The 15,889-nt window shown below is 44.7% G+C and overlaps 1 protein-coding gene across 3 annotated transcripts; it reads right to left on the bottom strand.

The window, feature by feature from the left end:
• Positions 1-1,312: 1,312 nt before the first annotated feature.
• LOC121569893 (titin) lies at positions 1,313-14,133 on the bottom strand. 3 transcript variants are annotated; one of them, XM_041881190.2, is made up of 11 exons: positions 14,055-14,133; positions 9,078-13,323; positions 7,916-8,029; positions 7,602-7,689; positions 7,224-7,314; positions 7,023-7,131; positions 6,592-6,723; positions 6,305-6,394; positions 5,840-5,983; positions 4,926-5,110; positions 1,313-3,035 (listed from the first exon to the last, which is right to left on the bottom strand). In XM_041881190.2, the coding sequence occupies exons 2-11, from the start codon at positions 13,320-13,322 to the stop codon at positions 2,867-2,869; spliced, it is 5,367 nt and encodes a 1,788-aa protein (XP_041737124.2). In that variant the 5' UTR covers position 13,323; positions 14,055-14,133; the 3' UTR covers positions 1,313-2,866. The 3 variants fall into 3 exon arrangements, with proteins under 3 accessions (XP_041737124.2, XP_045077118.1, XP_045077119.1); XM_045221183.1 differs by having other exon boundaries at positions 7,224-7,302; XM_045221184.1 differs by having other exon boundaries at positions 7,224-7,281.
• Positions 14,134-15,889: the final 1,756 nt, after the last annotated feature.

The raw sequence follows: 15,889 nt of genomic DNA, 5'->3' as shown, positions 1-15,889 counted from the left end.
AAGCATACATCTCTAGATTAGCATTTACAAACAATAGCCATAAGCATAACTTGCAATAACAAATCAACTTTTATTACACTACTTGTATCATACATGTACATTTCTGGCAGCTGTGATTTATTGTTCTATTGAGTGTTTCTTTACAGAATTTTTGTAATTTGTCAATAAAACAAAACAAAATCTATACATGTTTTTGTCCACCCTGTTTGTCTATTCTCTTTGTTTAATGTAGCCACCGGTTGACGAGTGTACTAAGTTAACCTGTAAAGGGCTCATCTGCTGTAGATGCACATTTTGGGTGAATATACTGATTATGTGTGTGGTCACGTTTAGTGGCTAATCAGCAGAACCTGCATTTGTGGAAATAATTATATTAACTATATTTCCTCTATATAGCATTTGGAAGTAGTCATTTATTACACTGTAATGGAGATTAACCTCCTGGTTTTGATCTTTCTGCTGGCCTGTTATGTTTTAGTTATAAATGTTAAGTCATTTCCACAGTTTTTCCTGATCAGTATCAGAGCAGCTCTGAGGATCAACGTAGCTCAGTGTTTTCTCACGCCCTCCGTCTGAGGAAGTGTCCATGTTGTTCTAAGGTTATTTATTTTTCTCTGAAGTAACCTTCGAGCAGGCCTGGTGTTGTGACAGGAGAGCTGTGGAATGCACTAACAGGAGAGCGTTTACGTCGATCCATCTACAAAGACACAGAATGAGAACATGGTGGCCAGATTAAAATCCCCAAATCCCTTTTAGTCGCAATGGTTGCCGGGTCGGGTCCATTGAGTTATGACTGGTGTCGTAGCATCAATTATTTCCTCTTCTAGTGTCAGCCAGTCTCAGAGTGCTGATATGAAACTCATAAGGAAATGTGTAACTGACTATTCTAACACATGGGACTGAAAGTAATACAACACCCACCCACTCATGCTGTTGGGGTAATGACTGTGGCTCTAATTAGAACATTCAACAGCAAGAGAGATAGCAACCTGTCTATCAAACAGAGCCACCATGACTGATAAGATAAAAATCTCATCAAACTTCATGGTAACATTGGGCTTTGTCTGTAGTGGCCACCACTGGTAACCCAGAACAGAGAAAATATGTTGTCATGTCCTTTGTCCACTAGGTGGTAGAACAAGCCTTCATCACCCAACCTACTCCAAGGTGGTATAGAGTAGAGTGATATGTAACCATGAAGCTTTCCTTGTCAACGTTAGCTATAACATTATGATTGCTACATTCATGCTCAACATTCATGCTCACTAAACTGTGAGACATCTCAACTTAAATCAATTTACCCATAGCAGGATAGTTTTTCAAAATGTTTATTTTTAAATAACTATTTACATGACAGCTCTGTATAAATCCATGTAGTTTTCTTACACGACACAATATTTCTAAAAGAAAATGTTTTAACATGGAGGGCAATGTGATGAATGAATAAATCCCATGGATACAAGAAAATGTATGAATCACAACCCTTTCTGATGGCTGAGCAACAGTCCCTTGGTTTGCTGTGATAATAATCCTTGACATGGATGTTTTCAACTCCCTCAAAAACCAAATAACCCGAAGCTTTTAAACCCCTTTCAATGGCATTGTTGATATTATTCATATCACATGATTTACTTTGAACTCTTAGTTATTATTCGCATTTAGGACAATGCATGACCTCATTGATAAAACTTTCTAGCGATAGAAGAAATCATAAAGCATCAAACATTTGAATTCAAGGAAAAAAATGCTGTTGAGGGCAGTTTAAACGAGAACTTTTGAGGAAGTCTACAGTATCACAAGTCAGTCCATCAGTCAGGTTCATGATTCACTGTAGGCACAAACATACACAGCGGAAGAAACAAGCAAATGCTCACTGCCTTGCCAATTCACTTATATCATGGCTCAAATTTAACTTCTCTATAGTTAGATATATTTCTGAGGCAACTTGGGTAAAGAGCTTTGAATGGGAGCACTACAGCAAAATGTCCCATCTAGAAATCCAACCAACGTTATTACCTCCGTTTCCCTGCCTGCTAGTCCGTCCATGCTACCGCCTAGGGATAACGATCCAAAAAAGGACTCTCCCTTTTAATAATGGACATGATTAGGACACATGGCAGCAAGACTGAGAATTACAATTTCATGTGAAGAAAATAGTGAGTAAAAACTCACCAGAATCAAACAAACACATGAGAAATTGTGTGACAGTGACCTCTTATAGTAATGTACTCCATCACATAATGGAGTCATAATATCACTGCATGAAATGTCAAGAGATGATGAACATGGATGTGTGTAAGAACATTCCCTTGTGTACACAAGAGGAATAACTCTTCATCTTAATACAGCAACTTTTAACCTGTTTTAAGAGGCTAAAATTAATTAAATGCATTATTAGAACAGGACCACAGCATTGTTTTAGAACCATTTGAGTAAAATGTAGTGTATCTCTCCAATTTTTTTTTTATGTTTGAAATGGGGGTTCATAATTCAAAATTATGAATTAAGAAATACTCTGTATTCTATTGCTGTCAAGTTTCATGCATGTAAACTCTTTAATACTTCCAATAAAACGCTGGTTTCTTATTTTAAAAAACATAAAGAAAAATATTCTTTGTCTCAAAATACTATGCATGGATTAAAGGGAGAATTTTAATATTTTTCAAACAACACGTTGTTTTCAACCTGAGATTAAAAACCTAGATGTCCCCTCAGAAGAGTCAGCCTGAGTCTAACCCTTCAGTCTAAAAGAACCACAATGTGCTTGTGACAGGCTGTCCCCACGACAAGATCCAGAGATTGGTTGGTTAGTTGGTGAGGGCAAGTCTCACTGGGCCTCAGCAAAAATCCACCTTGATGCGATTGCTTACACCACACTCCGACTTGGTTGATCTGAACGAGTTCCACTGACAAAGTTATAAACCAGGAACTGCGAGGTGCCGCAGTAGTGTGTAGCGAAGAGCTTCCCGTCGGGCGTGGGGTCGGAGAAGGCAATCTCCTCCTTGCTCAGGTAGGAGCCGTAAATGAAGTTGTTCCTGAGGAGGGCAATACGAGAAGAAACTACAGATTTAAATATATATTTTACATTTTATGTGTACACTTTTGACAATTACACTGCTCAAAAAAATAAAGGAACACTTAAACAACACAATGTAACTCCAAGTCAATCACACTTCTGTGAAATCAAACTGTCCACTTAGGAAGCAACACTGATTGACAATAAATTGCACATGCTGTTGTGCAAATGGAATAGACAACTGGTGGAAATTATAGGCAATTAGCAAGACACCCCCAATAAAGGACTGGTTTTGCAGGTGGTGACCACGGACCACTTCTCAGTTCCTATGCTTCCTGGCTGATGTTTTGGTCACTTTTGAATGCTGGCGGTGCTTTCACTCTAGTGGTAGCATGAGATGGAGTCTACAACCCACACAAGTGGCTCAGGTAGTGCAGCTCATCCAGGATGGCACATCAATGCGAGCTGTGGCAAGAAGGTTTGCTGTGCCTGTCAGCGTAGTGTCCAGAGCATGGAGGCGCTACCAGGGAGACAGGCCAGTACATCAGGAGACGTGGAGGAGGCCGTAGGAGGGCAACAACCCAGCAGCAGGACTGCTACCTCCGCCTTTGTGCAAGGAGGAGCAGGAGGAGCACTGCCAGAGCCCTGCAAAATGACCTCCAGCAGGCCACAAATGTGCATGTGTCTGCTCAAACGGTCAGAAACAGACTCCATGAGGGTGGTATGAGGGCCCGACGTCCACAGGTGGGGTTGTGCTTACAGCCCAACACCGTGCAGAACGCTTTGGCATTTGCCAGAGAACACCAAGATTGGCAAATTCGCCACTGGCGCCCTGTGCTCTTCACAGATGAAAGCAGGTTCACACTGAGCACGTGACAGACGTGACAGAGTCTGGAGACGCCGTGGAGAACGTTCTGCTGCCTGCAACATCCTCCAGCATGACCGGTTTGGCGTGGGTCAGTCATGGTGTGGGGTGGCATTTCTTTGGGGGGCCGCACAGCCCTCCATGTGCTCGCCAGAGGTAGCCTGACTGCCATTGGGTACCGAGATGAGATCCTCAGACCCCTTGTGAGACCATATGCTGGTGCGGTTGGCCCTGGGTTCCTCCTAATGCAAGACAATGCTAGACCTCATGTGGCTGGAGTGTGTCAGCAGTTCCTGCAAGAGGAAGGCATTGATGCTATGGACTGGCCCGCCCGTTCCCCAGACCTGAATCCAATTGAGCACATCTGGGACATCATGTCTCGCTCCATCCACCAACGCCACATTGCACCACAGACTGTCCAGGAGTTGGCGGATGCTTTAGTCCAGGGAGGAGATCCCTCAGGAGACCATCCGCCACCTCATCAGGAGCATGCCCAGGCGTTGTAGGGAGGTCATACAGGCACGTGGAGGCCACACACACTACTGAGCCTCATTTTGACTTGTTTTAAGGACATTACATCAAAGTTGGATCAGCCTGTAGTGTGATTGTTTTCCACTTTAATTTTGAGGGTGACTCCAAATCCAGACCTCCATGGGTTGATAAATTTGATTTCCATTGATAATTTTTGTGTGATTTTGTTGTCAGCATATTCAACTATGTAAAGAATAAAGTATTTAATAAGATTATTTCATTCATTCAGATCTAGGATGTGTTATTTTAGTGTTCCCTTTATTTTTTTGAGCAGTGTATTTTGACAGTCCGAAACAGAGGTGGAGACAGGCAAGTGGGAGTACAGCAGGAAAGGTGGACGCAGGGATTGAACCGTCTCCGGTGGGGAGCAGTTTATATAGGTGACTGAAGGAGGGAGCATTAGCCCTAAACCACAGGCTCTGCACTACACAATGAAATTCTGTAGATTTTTACACACACACACACACAAAAGAAAAGTGTTGCAGCTACAATTCACGCCCAAGTAAGACTGACCTGAGACACTCGATCATGCGCGAGGCGATGCCCCTCCGTCTCAACATGCTGAAGACCCAGATACGGCTGATGCCACAGAGGGCTGGCTCTGGGGTGGTGGAACAGCACCAGGCTCTCTGACGCTCAAACATCACCTTCTCTCCCTCCGAGCCCTCGGGCACCGCCTCCTCGATCACCCTGTAGCCCTGCACACACACACGCAACAAGAGCGAATACATAATTACGATAAAATGTCCACCTCGCATTTCAAACACACACTTCCCGTATCGGCAGATCATCCCAAAACACACATTCGCGGACAGAAACACACACACTCAGAGGTCCCACACCCCTTCCATTTTCAGCACTCTGTATCAGCTGTGCCAAGTTTTTAATCTGCCTGGTGACATCCCAGTTTCCACCATGGGGCAGAGGGAGAGATAAGCACACTACTCTGTGCGGTAAATCACTCCACACACCCACTCATTCACTCGTTTGACTATTATTCATTTAGCCTGCTCTCACAATGGCCACGGTACCAGAATTTTACAATCAGACAACAAAACAGCTTCTACAGTAATTAGCCAATGACATACTCCTGGCTTTGTTATTGCAATACAAGCTAGGTGACGGATACTGCATCCAGTACTACGTGATCACTTACATGGGCTCCATGGGAAACAATAAGGCTTTTATAATGACATGAACCTGCGGTGAAATAAATTGGGAACAAACTGCCTGCAGTCCTATTTATAGGACTGACTAATTACTAGTGTTATACTGACTCAGACTGAGCAGACAGTCTACTGTGATATCCCTATAATTGAGACTGCTTGGGAAACGCTCCCACTGAGCTCTATAGAGAATACTACAACACTCAACAAGTACTAGGGGAGAAGTAGTACAGCCCCAACTCACACAGACGTATCGCTCACCTCCTGAATGTGCTCAGCAATTAGGCACCCAGCCACCTTCTTGTCATTGGAGATGAACAGGAAGGTTTTGGTCTGGGAGGGACACTTGGTCTCCACCTGCTGGAAGCCCAGGTCATTGTCCACCATCTCTCTGATCTCCTCAACCTGACAACACAACCAACAGACTGTGAGACTTCTTTGCAGGGTTGTATTCATTAGTGCACACAGTATCAAAATGTTTTGCAACAGAAAACGTTTTGCTATGAAAACCAGAGTTTTTTTTATCCCTCAACGTTACGGTAAGTTTTCTTACGTTTGATGCCTAGTGAATATAACCCTGGACTACAGGCCAAACAAACTCTTGTGATATGTAGTGATGTATATCAGGAGCTTCAAAAGATATTTAAGATCTATAATGCTCTTATATTTTGATCGTATTACAGTAAAAGTTTTTGTGTGTAAAGTTGGAGCCTGAAGCACACATACCTTCTTCAGTGCATATTTGGGGTCATCTGGAAGGACAAGGATGATCTTGCCATCGGGGTACTCTCCCAGAATCCTCTCCTTCTTCCACCCCTGTGGACGACATGATAAATCAGTGGTTTATAGGTTGAGAGATGCATGATGTGTGTGAGAGATGTTGTTTGAGTCAGAGGTGACGTGTTAGGTGGAGTTGGCACACATGGCCTGCGTCCCAAACGGCTCCCTATTCCCTGTACACAGTAGTGCACTACTTTTGACTACTTCTGCTGTGGGAGACCGCTCCTTCTCACCACATATCTGACAGCACTGATGAACTGGTTGTGGAAGTGCAGGTGCTGGGACTCATCCTCTGGGTTGGCAGCGGAATACAGCATCCCACACACACTGCAGGTCACTGCTCCAAAGTGCTTCTGCCCTGCATCCTAGGAGACGACACACAGACTGGATCAGTTCTGACATACATACGGTACCAATATTCTACATGATTACAGGAACTTACTAGCCTGAGTGCCAGTCTGTTTGTGCTATCATGTCAACTCGTCAATCATTGTCACGCCAAATGCTTGGCAACAACAGCGAGTGAGTTGGCAAGAGCACAAACAGATCTGGGACCATGGTAGGAACATACAGTCTTTGGACAACACCCATCTTTTACAAAAGAGAACTATTCAAAGTACAGTAATACAGTGGGCAGTATTCGGCAAAGGACCAAAACACTCACAATGATGGTTTGATTTTCCTCTTTGTCGGCCTCCTTTAGTTTTTTTATCTCTTTCTGCAGACATGCGTCAGAGAGGGGACTGCTATTATCTGCTGATTGCACGACCACACTACCAAGGAAACACAGAAATTGTTCGAATTAACTCTGGAAAATTGTTTTTGTGTGGAAAAGATTAATTGCAATTTGAGTGTAAATTCTTACGAGTCAGAGGATTCTGTTGTTGTCTTGACCTCTGGGGATGCTGGTTTAATCTCAGTAACTGAGATGAAAGAGACAGATTCTGTAAGAAAGCCTGTTACACTTTGAGGATATGACGATATGTTACAACTAGGGCTGTTAAACTATTTAAAAAACGTAACAGAGTTAATTGCAGGATTTGCTGTGATTAATTGCAAATTCAGAATTTGCTCAAATTGAGCTGTAATTTCAGATTTTTTATACAAAAAGCATTACCAGAATATTTACGTCTTGATTTTGTCCAAAGTAACGGTTAGCAAAATCAGGTAAATTGATAAAGCACACTAGTTATAACACCATTCAAAATGTGATTTGGTTGGATGTTATCAGACATGAGATTACCAGTAGGCTTTTCTTCACACTGATCCTTGTCAACAGAATCTCTTGGGGCCTCTTCAAACGGGGGGGAAGACACTGGTGCTATGGAATCCTGTAGAAAGAGAAGAGGTTAAGAGGGATAAATTGCATCACCAAAATTATGTTAGGCATGAAAACAGCTCTATGATAATCCACGCTGCTTCTAATGTGTCACTGAAGTGCCCTGGGCTAAGTTTGGGAAACCGGCTCCTGTAGAGTTATTGAATGGATTTCAATATAATCGATAAAGAAAAATACCATTCTTACTAATAAAGAAAGAATAGGTCCGATGATGTTACCTCATCTTTGCCAGTTTTGGGTGTAGGTGATGCTTCTGCTTTCTGCTCAGTTTGAGGGGTAAGTGTAGGTACCACTGCTGCCTTCTGTACAGTGGGTTTAAGCACTTCTGCCTTCTGCACAGTGAGTTTGGAGTCATGTGGGAGGAGGGGAGATGAAGACAGTTATAATTGATCAAATAAATGTGTGTCTTGTACCACACACAATACCATTTTTTAGATCAATTATAAGGATGTGGGTAAGAGCATTCCTAGTGCCAAGCTCTAGCAGGTCGTGGGTTCAAATCCCACAGGGATATAAAAAAAAATGTATGCACTCATTGTACTATAAGTCGCTTTGAACAAACATTTCTGATAGCACTTCAAGTAGAATAAAAACCAAGAAAGTTACCTCATGTTTGCCATTTTTGGGCATAGGGGTCGGTGTCTCTACTGCATTCTGCACTGTAGGTTTTGTCACAACTGCCTTCTGCACAGTTGGTATGGTCTTCTGAGTGGTAGGTACAACCGTTTTCTGCACGGTAGGTACTCTTGGCTTCTGCACGGTAGGTACTGCCGGCTTCTGGCCGGTAGGTACTGCCGTCTTCTGGCCGGTAGGTACTGCCGTCTTCTGGCCGGTAGGTACTGCCGGCTTCTGGCCGGTAGGTACTGCCGGCTTCTGGCCGGTAGGTACTGCCGTCTTCTGCATGGTAGGTACTGCCGTCTTCTGCATGGTAGGTACTGCCGTCTTCTGCATGGTAGGTACTGCCGTCTTCTGGCCGGTAGGTACTGCCGTCTTCTGGCCGGTAGGTACTGCCGTCTTCTGGCCGGTAGGTACTGCCGTCTTCTGGCCGGTAGGTACTGCCGGCTTCTGGCCGGTAGGTACTGCCGGCTTCTGGCCGGTAGGTACTGCCGGCTTCTGGCCGGTAGGTACTGCCGGCTTCTGGCCGGTAGTCTGGCCGGTAGGTACTCCTGGCGTCTGCATGGTAGGTACTGCCGTCTTCTGGCCGGTAGGTACTCCTGGCTTCTGCATGGTAGGCACCGCTGTTTTCTGACCGGTAGGTTTTGAGTCCTGTGGAAGGAGGAGAACAGGTTTAGAATACATTTTCTAGAATGAATTTCAATACAGTTTTTGCCACACAAAAAATGCCTTTTATCATTTTAGATCATCGTTCAAGAAAGTTACCTCATGTTTGCCATTTTTGGCCACTGCTGCCCTCTGAATGGTGGTAGATGTAGGTGTCACTGCTGCCCTCTGAATGGTGGTAGGTGTAGGTCTCACTGCTGCCCTCTGAATGGTGGTAGATGTTGGGCTCACTGCTGCCCTCTGCACGATGGGTAGTTCTGCCTTCTGCAGTGAGGGTTTCGGCTCGTCATCCAGTTCAAAGTCATCAAAAGAGTACTTGGGCCTGGCTTTGTAAGGCTTATACTCTGCCACAGGCTTGGCCTTCTGAGCTTTCAGCCCGTTGGGCATCGGCGGGGGTACTGCTGGAAGCGTCCTCTTTCTAAGGGTGGGTCCCTTACTTGGGGTCACTTTGGGGGGCTCAACTTTGGAGGGCTCAACTTTGGGGGGCTCAACTTTGGGGGGCTCAAGCTTTAGGCTTACAGCTGGGTTGGTTGGGGCTGGGGCAGGAGAGGGTGCAGCTACTGTGGGTGCTGCTGGACTGGCTGAGGGGGGTGGGGGTGTTGTGGTCACTGGGAGGGGTGCTGCTGCTGGAGTGGACAGTAATGGGGGGGCAGGTTTGGCCTCAGTCTCTGGAAACATCTTATGATTGGCCTGATCCGACTTCAGCTTCTTTACCATGGTCCAGGACATATTCTTCTCCCGCTGCAGCTCCACCTGCCGCAGCCTCTGGAACCTGGTAAGTTTCTTCTTCTCGTGGATTTTGAGGGGCACCGTCACTTGGCTGATGAAGAAGCGCCTCTGTGGTGGCTCTGGAGCTGGGGGCTTGGCTGGAGCAGGCTCTGCAGCAGTGGGTACAACTGGGGTAGAGGGCTCCTCGGGCCCGGCAGGAGTTGGAGGGATAGAGACCGTCTCAGCCTGTGTGAAAGGCGGTGGGCATTCTGGCTCCTTAATGGGTTCAGCCTCAACTGTTACAACCTTTTCCTCCTCCTCCTCCTTCGTCTTTATTAGCATGGTGTCAGTGGCGATATCGTCCGCTATTTCCTCACATAGGGCCAGGAGGTTAAGCTGCCTGCTCGCTTTTTTGGAGGCAGCCGCCTTTTGCTCAGCTAGCGCTGCTAGTCTGGCTTTAGTCCGGGCCTGAGGGTTCATCTGCTGTTTCTTGGGTTTTTCCGGGCTACCCGGTGTCTTTTTAGCAGCTTCCTGGTTGTCACTATTTGTGCTGTCTTGGTTAGAGGAACTTGTGCCTTTATTTTCAGTACCAGCTTCACTTTTATCCTGACGACACTCTTCTTCAGACCCTTTGGTTAGCTGGACTGTCTTCTCTGGCACCTCAGAGTTGTCTATGATTTCCAGATCACTATCCATATCCACATCTTCCCCATTCTCTCCCACAACCTCCACAATACAGTGGCCAATCTCCATATCCTCAACAATAATCGGGGTCTCCAGGTCTAAGGTACACTCAATACTCTCTGTCACACCAAAGTCACAGTCTTTTTTCATGATTTCTAAAGAATCCTCTACTTCCAGAAACTCTTTGACATTTGAGCGCATTGTATGAGACAGGGGGTGTTTGCAAAGACTGGACTTCTTTAGAGCACTGAAAAGTGCTTCTAGGGGTGGAGACTTTATTTTAGCACCCGACTTTGTCTCTAAACTTTCCCTAAATTCATCTGTAGGGGTGGTCATGGTATCTTCCTGGAGCTCCTGTGTCTCAGTGCTCTGCGTCACCTGTTCCGAGACACTGTCTGAAGTCTCTTCTGAGGCTACTTCTACAGGTGGAAGAGATTTTAGTTCGATATCAAGCTTGGTGTCTAAACTCTCACTAACTTGATCTGCAGGGGTGGGCGCAGAATCTTCCTGCATCTCGGTGCTGTGCATCACATGTACAGTTGCAGGATGTGAACATTTTATTTTTGCGTCAAACGTGGTTCCTGCACTCTCACTGACTTCAACTGTATGGGTCTCCTCAGAGGATGCTTCTAGAAGTGGAGGGATATCTATTTTTGCATCAAGCTTGGTATCTAAACGTTCAATTACTTCATCTGGAGGGGTGGTCATGGAATTTTCCTGCACCTCCTCTATTTCGATGCATATCTGATTAACCTGTTCAGGGACAGGGTCTGAAGCGTCCTCTGAAAATGCTTCAATAGATGGAGGAGACTTTATATTTGTATCAAGCTTGGTGTCTACACTCTCACTGGGGGTGGTCATGGGACCTTCACTAACTTCATATGTAGGGGTGGTCATGGAATCGTCCTGTATCTGCTGTCTCTTACTGCTCTGCTTCACCTGTTCATTTACAGGGTCTGAAACCTCTGAAGATACACGAGTTTCCATCGTCACATCTCTTGACTCTGCGACTGCCTTCCTTTCATTTTCCTCACTTTCACTTTCAGATTCACTACTGCTGCTATATGCTACTAGGCCTTTAGCTGGAGGAGAAAATATTTTCGCATCGACCTTAGTCTCTAGACATTCATTAACTAGACCTGTAGGGGTGGTCATATCATTTTCCTGCATCTCAGTGCTCTGTTCAGGTACAGGGTCTCCAGACTTGATATATGCTTCAAGCTTGCTCTCTACACTCTCATTAACTTGAACTGTAGGGGTGGTCACAGAACCTTCCTGAATACCCTGTGTGTCACTGCTCTGGCTCACCTGCTCAGTGATGGGTTCTGAAGCTGTCTCAGAGGATGCTACTATAGCTGGAGGTGACATTATTTGTGTGTCAGGCTTGGTCTCTACACTCTCATTAACTTCATCTGTAGGAGTAGTCACAGAATCACCCTGCATCTCCTGTGTCTCACTGCTCTGGTTGAGCTGCCCAGGGATGGGGTCTGAAGCTTTCTCAGAGGATGCTACTATAGCGGGAGGAGACATTATTTGTGTGTCAGGCTTGGTCTCTACACTCTCATTAACTTCATCTGTAGGAGTAGTCACAGAATCACCCTGCATCTCCTGTGTCTCACTGCTCTGGTTGAGCTGCCCAGGGATGGGGTCTGAAGCTTTCTCAGAGGATGCTACTATAGCGGGAGGAGACATTATTTGTGTGTCAGGCTTGGTCTCTACACTCTCATTAACTTCATCTGTATGAGTAGTCACAGAATCACCCTGCATCTCCTGTGTCTCACTGCTCTGGTTCAGCTGCCCAGGGATGGGGTCTGAAGCTTTCTCAGAGGATGCTACTATAGCGGGAGGAGACATTATTTGTGTGTCAGCCTTGGTCTCTACACTCTCATCTGTAGGAGTAGTCACAGAATCTCCCTGCATCTCACTGCTCTGGTTCAAGTGCTCAGGGATGGGGTCTGAAGCTTTCTCAGAGGATGCTACTATAGCTAAAGGAGACATTATTTGTGTGTCAGGCTTGGTCTCTACACTCTCATTAACTTCATCTGTAGGAGTAGTCACAGAATCTCCCTGCATCTCCTGTCTCTCACTGCTCTGGTTCAAGTGCTCAGGGATGGGGTCTGAAGCTTTCTCAGAGGATGCTACTATAGCGGGAGGAGACATTATTTGTGTGTCAGGCTTGGTCTCTACACTCTCATTAACTTCATCTGTAGGAGTAGTCACAGAATCTCCCTGCATCTCCTGTGTCTCACTGCTCTGGTTCACCTGCTCAGGTTGTCCACGTACGGGACCTGAAGCCTTCACTGAAGATTCTTGAGTTTCCATCTTTCCATCTCTCTGGCTCTCTGGGCTTCTGGTGGACTCTGTGACTCCCTTAATTGTATTTTCCTCACATTCAGAATGACTACCACGAGATGCAGGGGGTATACCATAATTGTGATCCATCTGCACAGGGTCTGAGGGCAAGGCTGCTTCATTCGGGTTAGAGTGTGACCCTTTACGCTTACCTCTATCCCCATTAGAGTATTTTCTGATGCAATGGGGTTTGCGAGTTCTGATAAGCTCCTCGTCTGACTCTGTGGAAGCTGTTTTGGAGATCTTAGCTGGTCTTTTTAGGGTTCCTTTGGAGTTGGGATTCTTTGATGAGGCACTTGTGGCTTTCAGCAGCTTGGCATTCTTGACAAGTGGATTGGACTTGGTCCTTGTGGTGGCCTTTTGGGATGATCTTGTCTTGGAGGAATGACAGCCGGACTTTGATGGTTTATTTCTGTCTTTTCGTTGTGCTGGGGGCTTTTTCTTATTCCTTCTCTGCGAAGGTCCTTCTCTATGGGGCTTGCTTGACGTTACAGAGGCTGGTGTCATTTTGTTAGATGGCATGGCCACTTCATTCTGATCCACCTTTCTTCTCTTAGTTTGAGGATTCTGAGTAGCCTGTTGTCTTTTAGGGGCAGGCATTCTATGAAGAAAAAGTGATGCAACATATGAATGGCAATAGGTACATCTGTTTGTTGTCATCGTTATTATTGATAATGTATAACACAGTCAATACCATTGAGACTATAATAACCACGCTACATGGAGTATTAGTAAGATGTATGTGCTTCTGTGTCAGTGTCAAATCATAACTATCAGAGTAAGCAGCCAATGACAGAACTATTTAACAAATTAAACACTAACTCGAAGCGTGGGATATGTGGTTATTGCTCAAATCTTGAACTGTAGCCTATAAACTAGTAATTGGAATGTGTAACCTAGCTAAGTACAGCACGAAAACTAACTAGCTAGCTAATGTAGCCTGCTGTAATGAGCGCAACAGCTAACTGGATGGCTAGACAGCTAGCAAGCGAGCTAATGTTGTTAGAAAGCTATCTACCTATCTATCTAGCCACCTATCTAGTTACTCCAATTATCAAACTCACGTCCATTCACTATGTAGGTTAATATTAGCACGCCAGCTAGTTGTTAATGAATCGATTGCAAGCAAACCACTGCTTTTCAGACGATAACGTTGACAATTGAGAATTGGCTACAGCCTAGCGTCGTACCGAGTTAGCTAGCTAATAATGTTAGCTAGCTACAAATTTGCAAGAAACAAAAATGCTCAACGAAATCACGTTTCGTCATTTGTTATGATACGTATTCATATAATAAAACTATAAAATAAATACATTCGTCACTAAAACTCACTTTACTGTTTTGTTTCCAAACAACAGCTGTCTTTTTCCTTTTCCTGTGAACCAAAGATTTGCTGTACTTCCGGAGCAAAAATGCCGGAACTGAGGAGGCGGGGCTATGGCGTGTTGCGGGAATAATTATTTTACCTCAGTGGTTGAGAGTGCCAAAATTGGTGACAGGGTTACCAGTAAACTACCAGAGTTTTGGTAACTTTTAAAGGTTTTGCGGGGAATATTATAAAATGACATCTTGTGGCCTTTTTGGGTACGTTTGGTCGCAGTTGTGAAAGAAGTCAATAGATGGAAGAGCTGCAGAGTTAATTGTAAATAATGCCATTGTTGATTAGATGCTTTTTTCTTTAATTAGGCTATTTTCTCTTGAAACATAAGGTCTATCCACTAGAAAACAATTTGGACACAGATATATATATTTAAAAAAATACTATATATATGAATACATTTCTAAAAAGTTATCCAGGTCTAAATTAGCAAAATTACAGTAGATTACCTGATAATTACCGAAATTATACAAGATTCCGGTAACTTTCGTAATTACCACCCTACACGTAATGCATACACTCTTGCAAAAGTTTGTTTTGTGTGTGTGTGTGTGTGTATGCAGGAGGAGGTTGTCGGGTGAGGTCGTCGGGTATGCTTGGCTTTATACATAGTTTGGGCTTTGTCGAGTAAGGCTTAAACTATGTATTTAGATTGTAGTTAGGTATTGTAGTTAGGTATTGTAGGTAGTTATCGTGGGTTGTTGTATGTAATTATTGTAGGTTAGTATTGTATTCGACTGAGCCCGGTGAAGCACGAAGCTAGCTGGCTAACCCACTACCTAGCGGGTAGCTACTGGCAACTATTAGCAACGGTATAGTTGTTTCACGCCTGAGAGTGCTTATAATTACGCCAGCTGGCGTCCTACAATAATTACATACAATAATTGCCTACCATTCAGCAGTTTTCTAACCTCATTGTCTGAACCGTTAACGTTAGGTAGTAAGTGGCTACTGTGCTTGAAATTTAGCTAGCTTGTTGCTACCTGGATAGCAACTAGTAAACAATAGCTGGAACGACCTAGCGAACAGACGCGAACTGGCTGAGTCAATTCAGTGGCTAGCTTTGCACTTGGCTAGCTAACAGTAGCTGCTAGGGGTAAGTCATAACCTACATTTGTGTTTTATTTTTACATATTGGTAGCTAGAGTCGTTCAAGGAATTCGGGACATGGGTGACTAGTGAATGTTAGTTTGGCTCTCTCTGTGTGTTCGTGCCGTGAAAGGAGGGGTTTCTTCTTTGTCTGAAAGCAATGGCTAGCTAGTATGCTAACTATTCTAGCTAACTAACTGGCTGAATAAGTTGACGACGGACTCGCTCAAGCTGTCGGGACTAACCCACAACGTTAGACACGGACACGAACGATCTGCTTGGCGTGTTGACACACTGGTGGTTTGTTGTGGCCGAGTATTGGTGCTAAACCGTGTTGTTGGAGTCCGGCATGCTAGCTGGCTGTGGCGTCTTATGACTAGGTGCCCTGGACGATTTTCACGGAAGAATACTGTACCTAGTTAGCTAGCTGAATAAACTAAGTTAGTCTATTCCTAGGAAACATTGAACCGCTGTAGTTTACAACAATTATAGTTTCTGAGGTGGAAGTTATATTTGGGTGTTGTGGTGAGGGAGGCCCCGCTCTCTCCTTTCCCAGATGTTTAGTTCATTTCATTCCGATCTCCTTTGCATTATTGTAGCCATTTTCTGCAGCCTGTCAACTATGCCTCTGTCTATCCCTGTTCTCTCCTCTCCGCACAGGCTATACAAACGCCTCACACCGCATGGCTGCTGCCTCTCT

Source organism: Coregonus clupeaformis, chromosome 7, assembly GCF_020615455.1.
Source record: "Coregonus clupeaformis isolate EN_2021a chromosome 7, ASM2061545v1, whole genome shotgun sequence".
NCBI lineage: Eukaryota > Metazoa > Chordata > Actinopteri > Salmoniformes > Salmonidae > Coregonus > Coregonus clupeaformis.
This window is presented reverse-complemented; position numbering and strand designations above follow the sequence as displayed.